General features: G+C 39.7%; 1 protein-coding gene across 4 annotated transcripts; it reads left to right on the plus strand.

Moving 5' to 3' along the window:
- The first annotated feature begins 9098 nt into the window (after positions 1-9098).
- On the plus strand, positions 9099-17908 carry LOC135480522 (nucleoside hydrolase-like). 4 transcript variants are annotated; one of them, XM_064760372.1, is made up of 7 exons: positions 9099-10338; positions 11842-11951; positions 12119-12320; positions 12838-13012; positions 13599-13715; positions 16702-16844; positions 17116-17908. In XM_064760372.1, the coding sequence occupies exons 1-7, from the start codon at positions 10303-10305 to the stop codon at positions 17449-17451; spliced, it is 1119 nt and encodes a 372-aa protein (XP_064616442.1). In that variant the 5' UTR covers positions 9099-10302; the 3' UTR covers positions 17452-17908. The 4 variants fall into 4 exon arrangements, with proteins under 4 accessions (XP_064616442.1, XP_064616444.1, XP_064616445.1 ...); XM_064760374.1 differs by lacking the exon at positions 11842-11951 and having other exon boundaries at positions 9104-9367; XM_064760375.1 differs by lacking the exon at positions 11842-11951 and having other exon boundaries at positions 10293-10338.
- Positions 17909-19370: the final 1462 nt, after the last annotated feature.

The raw sequence follows: 19370 nt of genomic DNA on the forward strand, positions 1-19370 counted from the left end.
ACTTGAGGTACATATTAGAATTTTTTATGGCATGAACCTGCAAGAAAATGCATACTCTTTTCAATGGCATTTGTTTGATATTTATGTTTTCTTCTCCTTTAATTTTAAACCGTCTCGGTTTAGTGGGTTTTGTCGTAACTGTTCATTAGCCCTGAATGACTGTAACTGGACAGTCATCCGGGGTTCACTGTTTATGTGGCTTCCTCTCCGGTTGGAGGTTGAAAGGTCTTCCAGCAACCTGCGGATGGTCGTGGGTTTAAGTGAAATTTTCTTGAGTACGGTGTAAAATACCAATCAAATACATAAATAGATAAACAGATAAATAAATAAATAAATAAATAAATAAATAAATAAATAAAAGTACATAAATAAATAAAAGTACATAAATAAATAAATAAATAAATAACAGTTCATGTAAATGCTTAAATTCTTTCAAATTACATGCCCTCTTGTCTCTCTTTGGTGAGATCTGGTGTAGCCAAGAGGTAAAATACACCACAATTAGGAGTTGATCACATACAGAAATCAATACAGTGTATTTAGATGCACGAATGCGTACTGTGTGAGGTTTCCTCTGGATAATGAGGCCTGTATAATGTATTTTTAGTTTTCAGATTTCCGGATGTATGTATCAGTGTACATGAAGGAGAACCCCAACGCCTTTATTAATTTATTTATTTGATTGGTGGTGATTGGTGGTGTACGTCGTACTCAATAATATTTCACTTGCATTGGTGAGAGACTCCTGGGTCATTGCGCTGCCCCTCCCCCCACCCCCAACGCCTTTTATACCAAATGTTCCCTAGACACAATATTTTCTAACGTTAGTATGTAAAATGCATTTAAAAAACTAGTTCCCCATTAAAAAAAATTAATAAATTTGGACCGTCTGCCTGTCTTGTCGGCCGCGGAGCTCTGGTCGAGTGACGTCATGCCGTGCAAATCTGCTTGGATTATGTATTGAAAAGTCCTACAAAGCACTGACAAATCATTGCATTAGGGCGACCCACTGTGTGCTTTTCCTGAAGTTATAGCATGACTAAATCAATTAATTAGCACATTGAAAATTATATACATGTAAGTAAAACACATTTACAGCAAATATTTAGAGATACCGGAGTTGCATGTATTAGATCCTGCAAAAGCGAGTAGAGCATAGCGACTACGCGTTACGACAGCCAATTTTCGCTCACGTACCTGCCAACGTAAATTACGCGACCCTGTCTGGTTTGTCTGACACCAATTGGACATCCATGGAATTCTAGTAATACCCTTGGAGAATTTGGCGCGATTCGCAGTTAACAGATTATTATATTTTATAGTCAAGTCGAGCGACAGGCCTTCACTCTAAGAAAGATTGGTTCTTCAAGGCACTCGAGATCTAGTCCATATTTTCTCAATCTGTGTCATTTTTAGCCCGTGCGTTTAACGTTACAGTACTCTGCGTTGTGTTACTGCAGTTGCAAAGCCACACTTGGGCAGGGAATAATCTCGAAATTGGTTGTAAAAAGTACAGCGATTGTCTCATGTGGTCTGTGTTGTACACAGAGAAGCCTCACATGCCTGCGGGGAATGCACCGCCGGGACGTCACAACGGTGGCTCTGTCGTATTGGAGTAGATTTTGTGATGTTTGATCATCATATTCTACCGTTTTTCTTCCGTTTTCGGTGTTTTAAAACGATTGGAATCGATTCCAGGAACATAAAAGCATATATTTTTAGTTTGGAAGGCCCAGCGCTGAGATTCTATTTTAAGCTCCCAACGCTTTCTGCAAACAAAGTGATCTCCCTTGATATCGGGGCCATGCTAATCGTTTTTCTGCGCACAGAACTGGACACAGACCCCCATTACAACTTCCGTTTTTCGGTAGGGACGATTGTAGTTCTGTGAATTTTAGGGTATAAAGTCTTTTTTTGCACCCAGGCGTCCATTTTTGGTGCACAGGTGCATGCTTGGTATTAAAATGCTGGAAACTGTCTAAACTTTGAGGAGGTATGAGCTTTATTGATGAAAGTTTGAAATTCTGGGCGAGAGGACACAAGGTGTGAGGTAGTGATGAGGCTGCGAGTGACGTCCCCTTGGCGTTGCTAGGCACGCCTCCCAGCTTACCGGCATGGAAAGGTCCAGATTTTCACGGTCAACCTATGTCAAGATTTTTATGGCTTCTTTCTCACAGGCTGGGCCAGGTATGCACCAAAGTTTATTGGCCACGGAATGTTTGGGACTGAGCTACAGCGCTAGACGTTAACATTGTCGCTTATGGAAAATTAATGGGGGTCCGAGGCCAACTTTGAGTGCCCGAGTTGACCAGACATAATAGGTCAACCGGAAATAATCCGGTATTCATTTTCACACTGATTTTCATAGCAGATGCCGGAAATTAATATTTGCCTTGTAGATGAAGACATGTGCATTAGTTTTAATATTACAAAGACAGTTTGTTGAGGGAGAAGTTAGTTCAAATGTACAACAGAAACACACGTAGATCTGCAGCTGTCCCACGGACGAAGCTGTAGAGCGGCGTATGAATAACTCACCACGAGACAACTTACCGAAATACAGCTCACCAGGAGATAAGTAAGCAGTAGTTCCAGGGTTCAATTTCAGGTCTGGATATGCCTGTACCGTTGTTTAAAATCGATACTGACCTTCACTTTCTGGGCTTGGCGCTTAGTACACTGTGCTACGTATACTGTTTTGTTTGCTATCGTTATATTCTGTGAGCTATTTCGGTGTCACAGCGCAAAAAAATAAATGCTACCATGCAAGCGACACAGCTGAAACTGACCAAGTGGTTTTCAAATCGACATCTGGTGAAATAAAGGTATCCAATGCGCATATAAGGCATATATATATATATATATATATATATATATATATATATATATATATATATATATATATATATAGCGCTATTATTAAATTAGTGAACAATTCAAATACCGGTGCTTAATCCTCAAACCGATTCAGAGAAAAAGCTAAAGTTGAAAGAAATGAGTAGGCCTATACACTTTACATGTAGACCTTGCCTTTGGGAATGTCACTGTACATCCTATTGCGGTCATTTGTAGGGCAAAATCACAAAGGTTAAAAAAAATACACCTAAAAATACATAAGTAAAGCCAAAAAGGCATTCTTCGAGCGCTCCTCCAGAGCTAAATGTACAATTCCTGTCCTACAGCGCAGCCGTTCTCGATTCGCTCAGCTAGAATGGGTCAACGTACGAAACATAGAGCCCAGATTCGCTCCCATGCGAACAATTTCATTGTAAAAACAGCTCGAACCCTACCTTATTCCGATTTCCACTGATTCCCTGAGCCTGCCATGTTTGGTGTACAGGTGCATGCTTGGAGTCAAAATGATGAAAATTGTCTGAGCTTTGGGCAGGTATGGGTTTTAATGATGAAAGTTGAAAATTCTGGGCGAGAGGACACAAGGAGACTGGTGGTGATGAGGCTGCGAGTGACGTCCCCTTGGCGTCGCTGGACTTCCCTTCCAGCTGCCGACATAGAAAGGTCCAGATTTTGACGGTCAACTTCTGTCAAGATTTTTAAGGCTGCTCTCTCACAGGGTGGGTCAGGTATGCACCAAAGCTTATTGGCCACGGAATGTTTGGGACTGCATGAGCTACAGCGCTAAACATTAACATTGTCGCTTATTGAAAATTAATGGGTGTGTGAGGTCTTATCCAAGCCAACAGACTCATTACAGCGCACGGTTTAAACAAAACGATCACGTGCTCGGTACGAAACGAATGCATAAGACGAGATGTCAAAACGTACATGCAGTTTCATATTCTTGGCCAAGGGAAATGGTTTCCAGCTCAGCAGATGTTTGTATGCATGCATTGTAAGAAGGCATCGTCAAGCATGATCGAGGTTACTTCAGGAAAAGCTGTCATTTGTCATTTCCAGAGCAGAGTGTTTGCGCATGCGCTGTAAAGAGTCTGTTCACTGGGATAAACTTTCTAAGCACTATTACAAGGTAACAGAAAAATTTGCATTTGTGTTTGGCAATGGTGAAGAATCGTTCAAAAAGAATTCATGTATATCAATCATTACAAAAATGGACTAGTGAATGGTCTAATACCAAGCTGTGAACAGTATTTCAACCAAATCGGTGCATAAATGTTCAAAAAACTCTGCTGCTGATAGATATACATTCACAAAGGAAGAGACAAATAAACCACGGAAAAAACACACCACGTCCTTGGCGTGGTTTAATATTTACCAGGTGGACAGAAGCTAGAATACGAAGAATTATAATGTTAGCGATCGACTGAGCTTCAAGATCGGGTGGGTGGGGGGGGGGGGGATCTGCTAGGTCATGGCCATTGGCTCACGGAAGGTGTTTCAAAATCAGGATCCAAACTCTAATTGGAAATAAAATACTTGCAGGCCATTTTCATTAACATGATCAGCATTGCAATTTCTTAAACAGATATATAATATAAACTAATGTAAACTATAAACAGGTTTCCATTATGTCGAAAAGATATCCCTGTCCTTTCCCACTGTGTAAATCAGTGGCGTTTTCATTAATAGTAGGACTGGTATAGTTGTAGATGTCATGTAGAAAGTGGATTTTTTAGGTAACAGTATTATCTTTATTAAGATTACACTTTCTGGATATAATACAAGTCCTTTAGTACTGCGCGAATTGATATAATTAAAGACGTACAGTACAGAATGTAAAACCAGAGCAGCGACGACACTGTGATAGACGTGCAGCATAGAGAGTAAAACCAGAGCAGCGACGACAGTGTGATAAACGTACAGCATGGAGAGTAAAACCAGATCAGCGACGACACTGTGATAGGCGTGCAGCATAGAGAGTAATACCAGAGCAGCGACGACAGTGTGGTAAACGTACGGCATGGAGAGTAAAACCAGAGAGGCGATGACACTGTGGTAGACGTACAGCATAGAGAGTAATACCAGAGCAGCGACAACAGTGTGATAGACGTACAACATAGAGAGTAAAACAGAGAGAGCAGCGACGACACTGATAGACGTACACCATAGAGAGTAATACCAGAGCAGCGACGACAGTGTGATAGACGTACAAAATAGAGAGTAAAACCAGAGCAGCAACAACAGTGTGACAGACGTACAACATACATGTAGAGAGTAAAACCAGAACAGCGACGACAGTGTGATAGACGTACAGCATAGAGAGTAAAACCAGAGCAGCGACGACAGTGTGATAGCTGGCAAATGGTCACACGAAATCGGTGAAATACGGCCGATGAAATACACTCAATTTACCTCAGTCAGGGTTTTATTCTAACTGTTCATGTAAATGCATAAATAGTAGCAATTTTTATAGATTGTAGCACCATGGATTAAGCAGAATTACGTTGCAAATTACTAGATTTCACTGGTCTAGAATTATTAAAAATGCTGGGTTGGTCTCTGGTTCGAAACTCGCAGTAGACACAGCCTATTTTCAGCACTAGAATCTGTAATGTTTTCAGAAAGTGTAATCCCAAATAATGATAAAACTCTTACTTAACGCAAAGTTAGCTTTTTCAATTTCAATTTCCTTGCAAATTAAATATTTCCTTTATTTCGTTTTACAGATCGCTTGTGTGCAGATTCCAGCTTTTCGTTTCATCGGCACACACTATCAGGAAGGCTTGTGTGCAGATTCCAACTTTCCGTTTCATCGGCACACACTATCAGGAAGGCTTGTGTGCAGATTCCAGCTTTCCGTTTCATCGGCACACACTATCAGGAAGGTTTGGGTGCAGATTCCAGCTTTCCGTTTCATCGGCACACACTATCAGGAAGGCTTGTGTGCAGATTCCAGCTTTCCGTTTCATCGGCACGCATTATACGGAAGGCTTATGGGAAACTTGTTAGCTGCACCTACCTTACATATAAATAACTACAACACAGAGAGTAAAACCAGAGAAGTGATGACTGTCTAATATTTTGCAAATGGCCACACGTAAAATACACGTGAACTCCGGCTCAATTTACCTCAGTCAGGGTTTTATTTCAACTGTTCATGTATATGCTTAGAAGTACAGAAACCGCTGTATTGTCACGACATTTACATAGCCTATTAACACGATCGGGTTTACAAATATTACATACACTTTAAAATTCAAAATTCTGACTAGACAACTCATGTCGCTATTACACCTGAGATGTCAAAAAATAGGACTTGAAGTCATACAAAACAGTCAGGTTTAGAAGTGCGTCCTTTCTACACAATCTATAGAGAGTGTGAAACCAGCCGTGAAGGTCTTTCTTCTGTTTATACAGTCAAATACAGCACATTTTCATCAGGATAGTTTTAAGATTGACAAATGCATAGCACACCGATGTCTGTAAGATGGTTGAAACACGAAATATTCGGATTGTTGGAGTGTAACGACAAGTGCGCCAGGCGTCATTTATAATGATAAGGCCTAAAATACTGTGGCTACAGAAATGAATATGGGAATGTGGGCATGTGGGGTAGTAGTCTCTGCCAAGCAGGTACTGTTTTTGTGCCCACGTCTAAAGATGTACGGAAAATGTTATTAACCAATCTTGATACATCGCTTGTCCCAAGGCCTAGCATGGGTCCATTACATTTTGGTGGATCGGTCCATTATATTTTGGTGTATCATTACATTTTGGGGTATTACAGCCCATTACATTTTGGTGTATAAGTATATTACATTTTGGAGGGGATCCAGATGGGTACCAAAGATTTTTTTGACCGATTATCTGACCATTGCCATGGTAAACATTATACATTAAATATCGCAAATCGTCATCTTTGATACAATCAGTATCTTGAATCTGTATATACGGTATATATTCTGTATTGTAAGTACAGTATACGTTCAGTATACTATTAATCCTTTTCATCGATGGTACAATCAGCACCATATTCTGTACTGTAAATCCTCATAATCAACATCAATGGTACGTAGTGAGTCAGTACCATAAATCACTATCCACGGTATATATTCTGTTCTATAAATCATCTACGGTGTACAGTCAGTATAGGCCTACTATATATTAACCCTCATTTATGATACAATGAGTACCGCAAATCGTTATGTATTATAACTCGCCATCCACGGTATAGAGTCAGTATGCTATGAAAGGCAAAGAAAACACTAACGTGAAGTACATATATGTGTTACGTGAAAGACCATTAAAATTGTGCATAAAAACAGTTTGACTTATTTTTGTAGATTTTTTTCAACGTAGTAAAATGAATTTCGAAGCTGGATTCTATACGGTGGACTTTTCTGACAATATTGGAACCCTGCAGTGACGTCCCGTTAGGTTTTTCCGCTTAACACACTCAGACTAGATTTAATCATCCAAAATGCATACACATACAGATTTAAGACTACATTCGCCGAATAGACTTTGAAAGCAACTATTTTAAGCTATTTTCACGATATATATTCTGTACTATTTAAGTCATCTACGGTATGCGGTCAGTATACTTTAACAATCGTCAGCTATTGCACACAATGAGTCGTCGTGTACAGTACTCAGTATACTATATTATGTGGCATGCAGTGATTCAGTACCAGTATCATAAATTGTTATCCACGGTATATGTTCTGTACTGTATATCTGTTAGTCGTGAGGTGCAGTCTTCAGTCATATTATTCGTCTTCTATGGAGTACAGTAAGTCAGATCCACGGTATATATTCTGTTCTATGACTAAGTCGTCATGTGCGGTATATACTCAATGACGATTATAATCGTCAGATATTGCACACAGTGAGTCAGAACCATAAACCATTATTTATCCACGGTATGTATTCTGTACTGTAAGTCGTTATCTACGGTACACAGTCAGTATACTATAATGTATCATACTTCATCTATGAAACAACGAGTACACTAAATCGTTAATTATGCACGGTATATATTCTGTACTGTAAGTCGTTATCTACGGTACAGAGTCTATACTATATGTCAAGCTTCATCTATAATACAATGAGTACCGTCAATCGTTAATTACACACGGTATATTTTGTGTTATAAAGTCGTCATCTATGGTATAGAGTCAGCATACTACAGGTATAGGCCTATAGCAGCCTTCATCTATGATAAAATTAGTACCGTAAATCGTTATCCACGGTATATAGTCTGTTCTGTAAATCGTCATCGATGGTATATGGTCAGTATACTATATAGTAACCGTCATCGATTCTGTATCCCTTTAAGTAAGTTAATTATTTGATAAAATAAAAACGGGAAAAACATACTCTATGAAAACGAAAATTTCTAAAAGATACTTTAAGAGGAAACTGAGGAGAGCGAGATTTTCTTATCTTATGCATATGTGCATATGGTATGTGCATATCTAGTCTTGTACCATTTATTGGATTGTGCATGATGATTTCAAACAACGTTATCAGTTATGGTTAGAACGCCCGCCTCGAAGTTGGGAGACTAGGGGTCAAACCCAGGTGGGGTCATAGCAACTTTAAAAATGGTACATCTTGCTGCCTCGCTTGGCAGTCAGCACTGAGGGTTTAGAGCAAGGAAACAAAACTCGGCCCAGTGTCAGTATAATGTGACTGGGTGGGGTGCATAGCCGGCATACTACATAGTAACCGTCATATATGATGCAATGAGTACCGTAAATCCTTATACACGGTATATATTCTGTACTGTAAGTTGGAATCTATACCGTACACACTTAGTACTACCAATCACCATCCATCCGGATGCTAAAGTTTTTTTTTCTTGGAAATTCGTTCATCTCCTATATAGCCGCGTATCTTTCTTTCAGGGGCCACTTTCACATTTTCGTAAATGACACTGTGCAAAGGTTATAGCCTTAAGCCGACGTCATTTACTGGTATAGCTGCAAAAGATTGATTTTTCAAAAGTTTGTAAAAGTGGGCTCTAGACACTAAGTCGAAATACCACGAAATGTATGTATAGCCCCATTCGACTGCGACAATGAAGCACGGAACTGATACAAGATATAGGCTTACACCCTATCACCCACGCCCACCAACCACAGGAATTGTGCCTCGTCCTATCGTCCTGCAGTTACAGCTCTTGTTATAGGGAGTAAAGGCCTACACGGCTTCTTGTTATATAAGATTCACAACCAGATGTTGGGTGAGCGGATTTCCTGTTTTATCGCCTAAGTAGGTCAAATCTCTAGGTCAAGCTGTGTATGTGTGTGTGCATGGTGAACCGACTTATTCATTGGCCGCAAGCGCAGGGTTAAGAAGGTTATACAAGAATTCATGAATAATTAATCCGCACGTGTGTTCCAAATACTTGCCCTGTGTTCATCTTGCATGTGGATTGCCCATTAGAAGTGGTTGTGCGTGGGTTTATATCTGCAGGGCATCTTGGTGGAAAAAGTCCAAACAGAAGGTAGGCGAATGCTTATAATATGCCCAAAAGACCTATCAGGACATTCACTTATGTGATTTCGTCAGAATTTATATCCAAATGGATATTCGAACCACATGCCTTTCATAGCGGCATGCACGTAGTGATATGTGTATCTTTGATGACGTCATCTAAGACAGGGCCAGACTTAGCAGATGTTCCTGGACCCGTTGAACTATACAGTGAGTTTGACATTAGATATGCTCATATGCTACACCATGCACGGAGATATCTGAGTTTACAGGAAATAGAGCCTAACGTATGGTTGGCCTGCGTGAGGCAAAAATGCCCGGATATGACCACACATTTAAGTCCAGGATAATGAATGCCAGTTTACATTACCCGCATACACTGTGCCGAAGGGACTGTCCCTAATATTAAAAGCAGAACTGCAGATTCAGTACCGGTCTCAGTATACAAATACTGAATGTTCGTTTGCGCTGTAGTGACCTGTAGTAACCTGTGGTCTGCGCACTTGGCCCGTTTGCGCAGTATTACACGTTTATTAAAGACTTATGTGGCCTTACATGGAGTTCTGTGGGGTTCTGGTCTTACATGAAGCTCTATGGGGATCTTGTGCGGTCTTACATGAAGGTCTATGGGATTCTTGCGTTGGCCACTATGACGTGTGTCAAATTTCCTATAATGTTGACCACTTACACCAACACCTCTGTCGCCTGCCATCGTTCATCGCTTCGTGCCATCGTCCTATGTGATAATGTCGTAAAATGCTAGGGGCCCTTTTTTATTATTATTAATCGAGAATAAATAGGCTTCTATATCGTATTGTGTCGTAAGTGTGTTTGTTATGGTGAATGAGAGAGCACTCAGATTTTTAATGGTGTAAGCATTGCGAAATCTCAATTGACTATGTTGTAAGGGACACTCCCAGCGTTCAATACAACTCTTCACACCAAATGTTGCTACATCTTCGTTCTCTCCCCTCTCCCCAAGTAAGATAACTGTAGAGTAATTGTGCTATAGTTTTTCATAAAGATAGAATGTTTTAGTGTTGTAACTCTCTTCTGCATAGATAAGCAGATTATATAGAAATTACGTAAGGAAGTTGTCAAAGTGCTTCATAGTATTCGGCGCGAACGGAGTTTACAGAGGTCTTGACCTTTTAGCGTTTCCAAAACATAATGTTGTAATTGGCCATCCAGTAAATTTTCTCACAGCCACTGGAGCAGAGATTTTGTCAGTAATTAAAGTGGCTCTGTTCTAAGTTCATTTTGAATTCATTCTTGGTATTTCTTGTTGCATGCCAGATATGGATTTTAAGTAACATTTACTACAGGTTATGGAAGTCAGAAGCTCAAAAGTGCAGTTCAGGGGACATAACTCTTCTGTAGAGTTTAATCTATAGTGATAATGTACACGATAAACGATGAGGTTAGTTGCTGCTGTAGTAAATGTATACTGTGGAAACTTAAGTGTTAAGAAAGAATTGTTTAAGGATAGCACAATACTCGGTCTCCTTGGTATGGTTAAACGTTAAATGTTGTGACAGTGAGACGCCACGGTCGGTGGCCTGGTGTTTGAAAGAAAACAAACGTTGTAGGCCTACATGACTGCTGCTGAAACATTTGATTTCCAAGACAAGTCCAGCTCATGCTGGCTTCCTCTCCAGACGTACGTGGGAAGGTCTGTCAGCAGCCTGCAGATGATCGTGGGTTTTCCCTGCAGCTCTGCCCGGTTTCCTCCCACCATAATGCTGGCCGCCGTCATTTAAGTGAAATATTCTTGAGTACGGCGTAAAACACCAATCAAATAAAATAAATAAATCTTCTGTACCTGGAAGCTATGGTCTAAGGATGTCTTTTATTTTACTACCCGTATTTACAGACAGAGTCTATGCGAGGATCGTCGGTCCCCCAAACATCTTACCCAACATTAAAAGCTCACAGCTGATTTGCTGGCTACAATCCTCTAGTGCCTGAACCAGTCCAGATAGCACAGTTGGTAGAGCCTCTGGTTCGGGAGCGGTAGATCTTAAAAGGGGGAAGTTGCAGCTCGCTTGGCGTTCAGCATGAAGGGGATAGTGCAACGACTGGTTGACCTGTATCAGTATAATGGCTCCGGCGTATCCTAGTGTACACCTATATGTGTATATGATCCTAGTGTACACCTATATGTGTATATGATCCTGCAGTGTATCCCAGTGTACACCTATATGTGTATATGGTCCTGCAGTGTATATGATCCTGCAGTGTACCATAGTGTACATCCATATATGTATATGATCCTGTAGTGTATCCTAGTGTGCACCTATATGTGTATATGATCCTGTAGTGTATCCTAGTGTACATCTATATGTGTATATGATCCTGTAGTGTATCCTAGTGTGCACCTATATGTGTATATGATCCTGTAATGTATCCTAGTGTACACCTATATGTGTGTATGATCCTGTAGTGTATCCTAGTGTACGCCTATTTGTGTATATGATCCTGTAGTGTATCCTAGTGTACACCTACGTGTGTAGAAAAGGTCAGCGTTTTGCCGTCCACCAGAAGATTGCAGAAAAGGTCAGCGTTTTGCCGTCCACCAGAAGATTGCAGAAAAGGTCAGCGTTTTGCCATCCACCAGAACGTCAGAGCGTTTTGCAGTTTTGTGCGATAATGTAATCTTTGTTTTCTTTACCAATGAACCTATAACAGATTATATATGATGTACATTTAAGCTCAAAGCAAGTTCTGTACCGGTGATATATTCAGATCTCATTTTCCACAGAACGATGGGAGACTTACCCAAAGAAAAGCGACTACTTATCATCGACACTGATGCTGGAGTAGATGACGCCCAAGCCATCGTCATGGCGATAGGTCGTCCGGATGTGCACGTTGTAGCCATCACAACCGTTCAGGGAAATGTCTCCACGAAGCAAGTGTCAAAAAACGTCCTACGGCTTCTGCGACTTGCGAACAGGAAAGATGTAGGTGTATATGTTTGTGTATTCCAGTATGTAGTAATTCACGTAATCGAATGTGATCATTAAGGAGAACACTCTGTATAAGAAAACTTAGCAAATGTCATTAAATGTCAGAATTCATGATATTTTCACTTTTTCATGAGTAGTTTTCAAGGAAAAAATGAGCATTGTAGTTGCCGAAAGCAGAGTTTATGAGTCAGTATTAGGGTATATCTGAGCGTAAATATCACTTACGTATCCCATGTTTTATTTATTTATTATTTATGTATATATATATATATATATATATATATATATATATATATATAGCCCCCTTGGACGTTTTATTGTTGACAATAATTTCAATAATTTCATTTGAATAATTTCAATAATTTTATTTCAGTAATTTTATTTCAATAATTTTCATTAATCTTATTTCAGTAATCTTATTTTAATAATTTGTATAATCCCTGATAATTATATAAAATATATATCCTGCCTTTCATTTAAATGTTTTTTCGTGTAATGTCGTCCTTCACAGATTCCAGTCTATCAGGGATGCGAGGTGTCAGTGATCGGTGCACAGCGAAGCGCCACGTATTTCCATGGCACCGACGGCTTCGGGGACATTCCGGACACCACCGAACACGAAAACGGCGAGATCCAATCAGAGCACGGCGTCTTGGCAATGATTCGGCTCGTGAAGGAAAATCCAGGTACACACATAAATGTATGTAGCATTGCTCAAGCTTCATATTTGTATTTATCTAAAGATTCCCTTGCCTGCAAAGAACATGGATTTTGTACGTGTTCTCACTATACCCGTTCTCACTGTATGTGGGGCCTTGGTGGCATGAAAATAGATGACGCTTGTTTGACCGTTTGTCTTCCACCAATATGGTCACACGTGGAAAAGTTTTTTAGTAACCTGCTAAGGGTCGGTGGTATACCCCACGCAATCCAGTTTTCCACCATGGTATAAGTAAACATTCTTGAGTATGGCGTTAAAGAGGAATCAGATAAAACATTTCAGTATGGCGTTGAACAAAAATGTTGACCATTTTCTGCCAGTCCTATACTGAGCCTACACTATATATCTCTACATCACGTGGGAAAGTTAGTGACTTACCAAAGGTCAGTAGTTCACCGTGGGCACTCCGGTTTCCTCAACTCACAAAACTGACGGCCATCGTATAATTCTTTAGTATGGCATTTATACAGCAATCAATCAATCTGTAGGCATTTCATGTCGGTTAGGCATGTAAATACATATAATTAAATAAATGCTCCTGTTGTTTCTAGGAAAACTTTCCCTGGTTGCTATTGGCCCTTTGACAAATGTTGCTTTGGCGATAAGGTTATATCCGGAGTTCGGATCACAGTTGAAGGATTGCTTCGTCATGGGAGGAAACTATCATGGTATAAACCAATGCTATTCTCAGAAAAGTTCAAAAACGTATAAAATGAAGTGAAAGTTGAGAGGTACTCCGACGTCACATCACCTCGATTCTTCCAAAGAGCCATTTAAACATTAAAAACTGTATTTGGAGTGGAGAAAAAACATTTTGTGACGTCAGCAGACCTGAACATATGGTGTAATCTACAGTTCATTTAGTCCACCTAAGAATTCCACAAGGCATTTGAATGCATTGAGTACTTTTTAAAAGAACTGAAGCATTAATGAAAGCATGTTATGCATAGTTTTCAGCTGTATGCGGGATAAGTCTTACTTAATTGTTTTGCCTCCTTTAACTTTAAACCTTATAGCTTCAGTGGAGATTTGTTCTGTGCAGTACAGTGGAACAATTCTTGACAGAAGGAAAGAGGAAGTAACTTTTGCAGAATATGTCTAATGAATTGAACTCTTGACAATTCTTGACGGAAGAAAAGAGGAAGTAACTTTTGCAGAATATGTCTAATGAATTGAACTCTTGACAATTCTTGACGGAAGGAAAGAGGAAGTAACTTTTGCAGAATATGTCTAATGAATTGAACTCTTGACAATTCTTGACGGAAGAAAAGAGGAAGTAACTTTTGCAGAATATGTCTAATGAATTGAATTCTTGACAATTCTTGACGGAAGGAAAGAGGAAGTAACTTTTGCAGAATATGTCTAATGAATTGAGACCGGCCCGGATAGCACAGTTGGTAGAGCGTCCGCTTCGGGACCGGTAGATCCAGGATCAATCCTTGGTCGAGTCACACCTAAGACTTTAAAAGAGGAAGTTGTAACTTCCTCGCTTGGCGTTCAGCATGAAGGGGATAGTGCAACGACTGGTTGACCCGTATCAGTATAATGGCTCGGGCGGGGCAGCTTACTTGCCTTCGGTAAGTCGTCTCAGTGATGCAGCACTAAATAAAAGAGCGGTGGAAATCCGTCCTGCAACAAGGAGGCACATTACACGTGCATGCACCCTAATGATTCCTTCGTCGTCATATGACTGAAAAATTGTTGAGTACGACGTTAAACCCCAAGCACTCACTCACTCACTCTAATGAATTGAACTCTTGACAATTCTTGACGGAAGAAAAGAGGAAGTAACTTTTGCAGAATATGTCTAATGAATTGAACTCTTGACAATTCTTGACGGAAGAAAAGAGGAAGTAACTTTTGCAGAATATGTCTAATGAATTGAATTCTTGACAATTCTTGACGGAAGAAAAGAGGAAGTAACTTTTGCAGAATATGTCTAATGAATTGAACTCTTGACAATTCTTGACGGAAGAAAAGAGGAAGTAACTTTTGCAGAATATGTCTAATGAATTGAATTCTTGACAATTCTTGACGGAAGGAAAGAGGAAGTAACTTTTGCAGAATATGTCTAATGAATTGAACTCTTGACAATTCTTGACGGAAGAAAAGAGGAAGTAACTTTTGCAGAATATGTCTAATGAATTGAACTCTTGACAATTCTTGACGGAAGGAAAGAGGAAGTAACTTTTGCAGAATATGTCTAATGAATTGAACTCTTGACAATTCTTGACGGAAGAAAAGAGGAAGTAACTTTTGCAGAATATGTCTAATGAATTGAACTCTTGACAATTCTTGACGGAAGAAAAGAGGAAGTAACTTTTGCAAAATTTGTCTAATGAACTGAATTTATTTCTGTACCGGTAATTATATTTTGGTGTTTTCGTCATGTTGGTCACCCGTCATGAAACTGGAAGGGGGACATGCAGTGCTGCAGTCCTTTCGTACCGGTACTTTAGTTTGTCCTATATCTGCTTTTTGGATGCAATATATAAAAAGCAGTTCAAGGCATCATATACGTTTTGCCATTGTGGTCAAGATAATTGCGATTGGTTTTCGTTGCGTTCACGATTCAGTATGGCTGGTAGCCATCTTATTCATCTCTCATTCATCTGTCCATGACTAATACAGCATTGGGCATGAAAACTTGAAATTGACTCGAGGAATTGCATTTCAAACAAGGGTAGTATTTTGCCAGTTTTAAGATGATGCTTGGCATTACTTACTGCTCTCTGCGATGCAAGATGGCTGCCATGGAACATCATACCTCTCATTTATGACTTGGCAATGATATGAACGTGAAATACTGAAGATAAGTTAAAAGAATTGTTTTCAGACTTGTAGGTAGCGCCTTGTCGTATAGTTGAGAGGATAGTGGGGATATTTTTTGATGGTTGCTCTAGCCTATTTTTTTTTCAATCATTTGTCTATGACACACCCATGCCGTGAACGCACTGTATTTTGGGAAACATGCCCCTTGGTGATGGACCAGATCTTTTCAGCTTATTTTTCGCTTATGGAATAATATATCCGTCTGAATTAGTTGCTCTGAATGATGGAATGTATCGTAGGGTAGGCCTATCTTGCTCCGTCTCCACCCAGAGGAGCCATATTTTAATATGGTGCCTTGCCTAAAATGAACTCTTTACTGGTAGCTGTGCACAAGAGTCTGAGAAAGAAAAAGAGTCTAAAAACTTTCAGAAAAAAGGAGATAATGCAAAAATGCGAGGTTATCATAGGATCTCTCTCTCTATGCAGTAAGTGTTTCTAATACAATGCACAACTACCAGTGGCAGTGTGGACGCAGGCGTATTTCTTCATATATTCGAAGAAATCGTGCTTTTTATCTTTTTCGGCGACTACAACACATTGGAAAGTGTTTGATATTGTAATAGGTCTGAGTAAGCCAGCGTCTTTCGCCAGGTATCTGACAATTCAATGCGGCGGTTGTGTTGGTATTCCAAATAACTAGTTGTGTTGGTATGAGATACAAGTTATATGGAGTTGAATTAGATAGTTGGGTAAGCCACCACTCTGCGCCGCGTACCTGACAAACCTTCTGACTAAGCGCTGCCGCTGAAACAGCGAGAGCTGGATTTGAACTTGCGATCAGAATATAATATATCTATTTAATGCAGTCTTTCTCGCTTACAGGCATCGGTAACTCTTCCATCAGCGCCGAGTTCAACTTCTACAACGACCCAGAAGCCGCTCATATTGTTCTGTCTGAACTGAAATGTACACGTCCTATAACTCTTGTGTGCTGGGAGGTATGTCTGGACTTCAGCTTGACCTGGGTGAGTCTGAGATCTACCGAGGTTACATGAGAAAAGCGGTCTGGAGGTGCTTCAAACCTTTGTGGTCAAGACATGAGACTTTAAGCTGCATGCATCACCTCAAATTCTAGACTATAAAGTTTAAATTTTACAGCAGTTGTAACATTTAAAAGAAACTGTCAGAATGTGATGAATTTGATCTATTCATCTATTTAAAAAATAAAAAAAAGATATATATATTGTTTATTTTGCATGATCAAATCCGAAAATATTTCACTTTTTGTCTCAACAGGAACAATATGAGCAATGGTTGCCAGAGACTGGAAGAGTCTCGCGATTTCTCAAACAAGCCGAGACATTCTGCGTGGACTTTCTGCGCAAGAATGGTTATCAGTTTATCGTATGTGATGAAGTAGCAGTGGCAGCTTCTTTCGATTCTTCCGTGATAAGAGAGGCAACTCCTGCCGTCGCTCACGTAGAAATGGCGGGTTCCAGAACCAGAGGTCAAATGGTGGTGGACTGGAAATCAAAAGACCCACCGAACGTTTTGCTGATTAGGAAGTTCGACTTAGAAAAACTTTCACAGATCTTCCGTGACGCTTTGAGGGAGTTGGAAAAGGATACGTGATTCAATATGGCGGTTGATTTGTGACGTGAATGAACTGATTGCCCAATAGGACTTAGGCCTATGAAGTAGTTCATTGATAATGTGCTCCCATCATAGAAATGGTTCCATTCTATACAGCTTTCTTTGAGATAACTTCGTCATCTCATTTTCCCAGATTAGTATAGTTCCAGGGAAATGTCAAGTCCTTTGCCCGGTAATTCCCAAGTGGGTGTGAAATCCAATAGATTTGATTGGTCAAGACGTAAAGCCAGCTTATCTAATGAATTAGTCGCTTTATTTTTTTACGTCATTGTTGATTTACTTTGCTGTATAACATGTTAAACTAAGTTTTCGTGGATTGATCAGATATGAACCAAAGTAAAGCTGTCTGTAAAGGACTTTTATTTTATACCACCACAGACGTGTGGGGAGTCTTGTTACGATGGACAGGGATATAACCCGAACCTATTCCATATCTTCTTAATGCATACGCTACTTTCCGTTTCAATTACGATTTACCTCCCTTGAAGGCAGGTATCTGTACTTCGGTATTATTTAGTCTGGTGTGATGCCAGGAACTAGTACTGGAAGGTAAACCCAATGAACACGAATGTGGGAGAGACCTCATGGCCTCTCCTTTATTTGTTTATTTTATTTATTGGATTGGTGCTTTATGCCGTACTCAAGAATAATCCACTTCTGAGATAGCGGCCAGCATTATGCTTTGAGGAAACAGGGCACAGCCGGAGGAAACCCACGACCATCTGCGGTTTGATGGAAGACCTTCCTACGTACGACTGGAGAGGAAGCTAGCATGAACTGGACTTGAACTCACAACCATCGCATTGGTGAGAGGCTCATTGCGTTGTGTTAGCGCACGAAAACAACACAAGTTATATGTGGAAACTGTAATACAGGGCGTTCACTTACTGACTTGCATATAGTATCAATATTAACGACGTCGTTAGAAAATAATCCATTTATTGAATTTATTGTATATAATCAATCGTTCTACGGATTTTATGCGACGTAAATAAAAGGCTGATATACTGTCATTCACATTGTATAATTATAGACCATCAGGTTTTTGTTTGTGTTTTTTTGGGGGGGGGGCGGGGGGGCGAGCCTGTTTGGCTGAGGGTGTTACCACGCCAGCGCGGCGCAATGACCCAGGGGCCTCCCACCAATGCATTTACTGTGAGTTCAAGTCCAGCTCATGGTGGTTTCATCTCCGTCCATACGTACCAAAATGCTGGCAGCCGTCCGATAAGTGAAATATTCTTGAGTACGGCGTAAAACACCAATCAAATAAATAAATAAATAAATAAATAATATTTTTGCTAAATTTGAGACTTCTGTTTCCTATCGAAATTGTTTAAGCTTGAAAATTCACTCCACAAACCAACGAGTCGAAAATGCAAACAAGACCTTACAAAACTTGCATCGAAAACCGTTACGCAGAATAACGTCAAAGCTGTTTTTGACGGCATTGAAAATTTCTTTGTATTACCTAACTTTTCATATATCGTGTGTCATCCACGTTAAATGAGGCGAGTAATATTTGTATATTAGACTTACGTGTTCTTCTATGAAACATCTTGTAGTAGCTGAATTTATTGCTCGCATCATACACATTCGTGTACAAATAAGAATTCGTGAACTACACGGCGATTAGATGTACAAATTTGGTTTAGTAATATTGTTTCATATTTTGCGAAACAAATGCAATAACTTATTTGGGTTTCACGAAATTTTTATCGAAGAAAATCTTTAATGTAAAAGAACTAGTCATAGGATCACCAAGTTGTCTTAGACTTAAACCAGAAGAAATCATAAAAATGGTACAAAATTCAGACGAAGAAAAGTTGCAGGGAAAAACACATTTGAAAATAAATTTCTGCAATTTTAAGACAATGTAAGTATCAAATTCAGAATTTTAG

This window comes from Liolophura sinensis, chromosome 13 (assembly GCF_032854445.1).
Source record: "Liolophura sinensis isolate JHLJ2023 chromosome 13, CUHK_Ljap_v2, whole genome shotgun sequence".
NCBI lineage: Eukaryota > Metazoa > Mollusca > Polyplacophora > Chitonida > Chitonidae > Liolophura > Liolophura sinensis.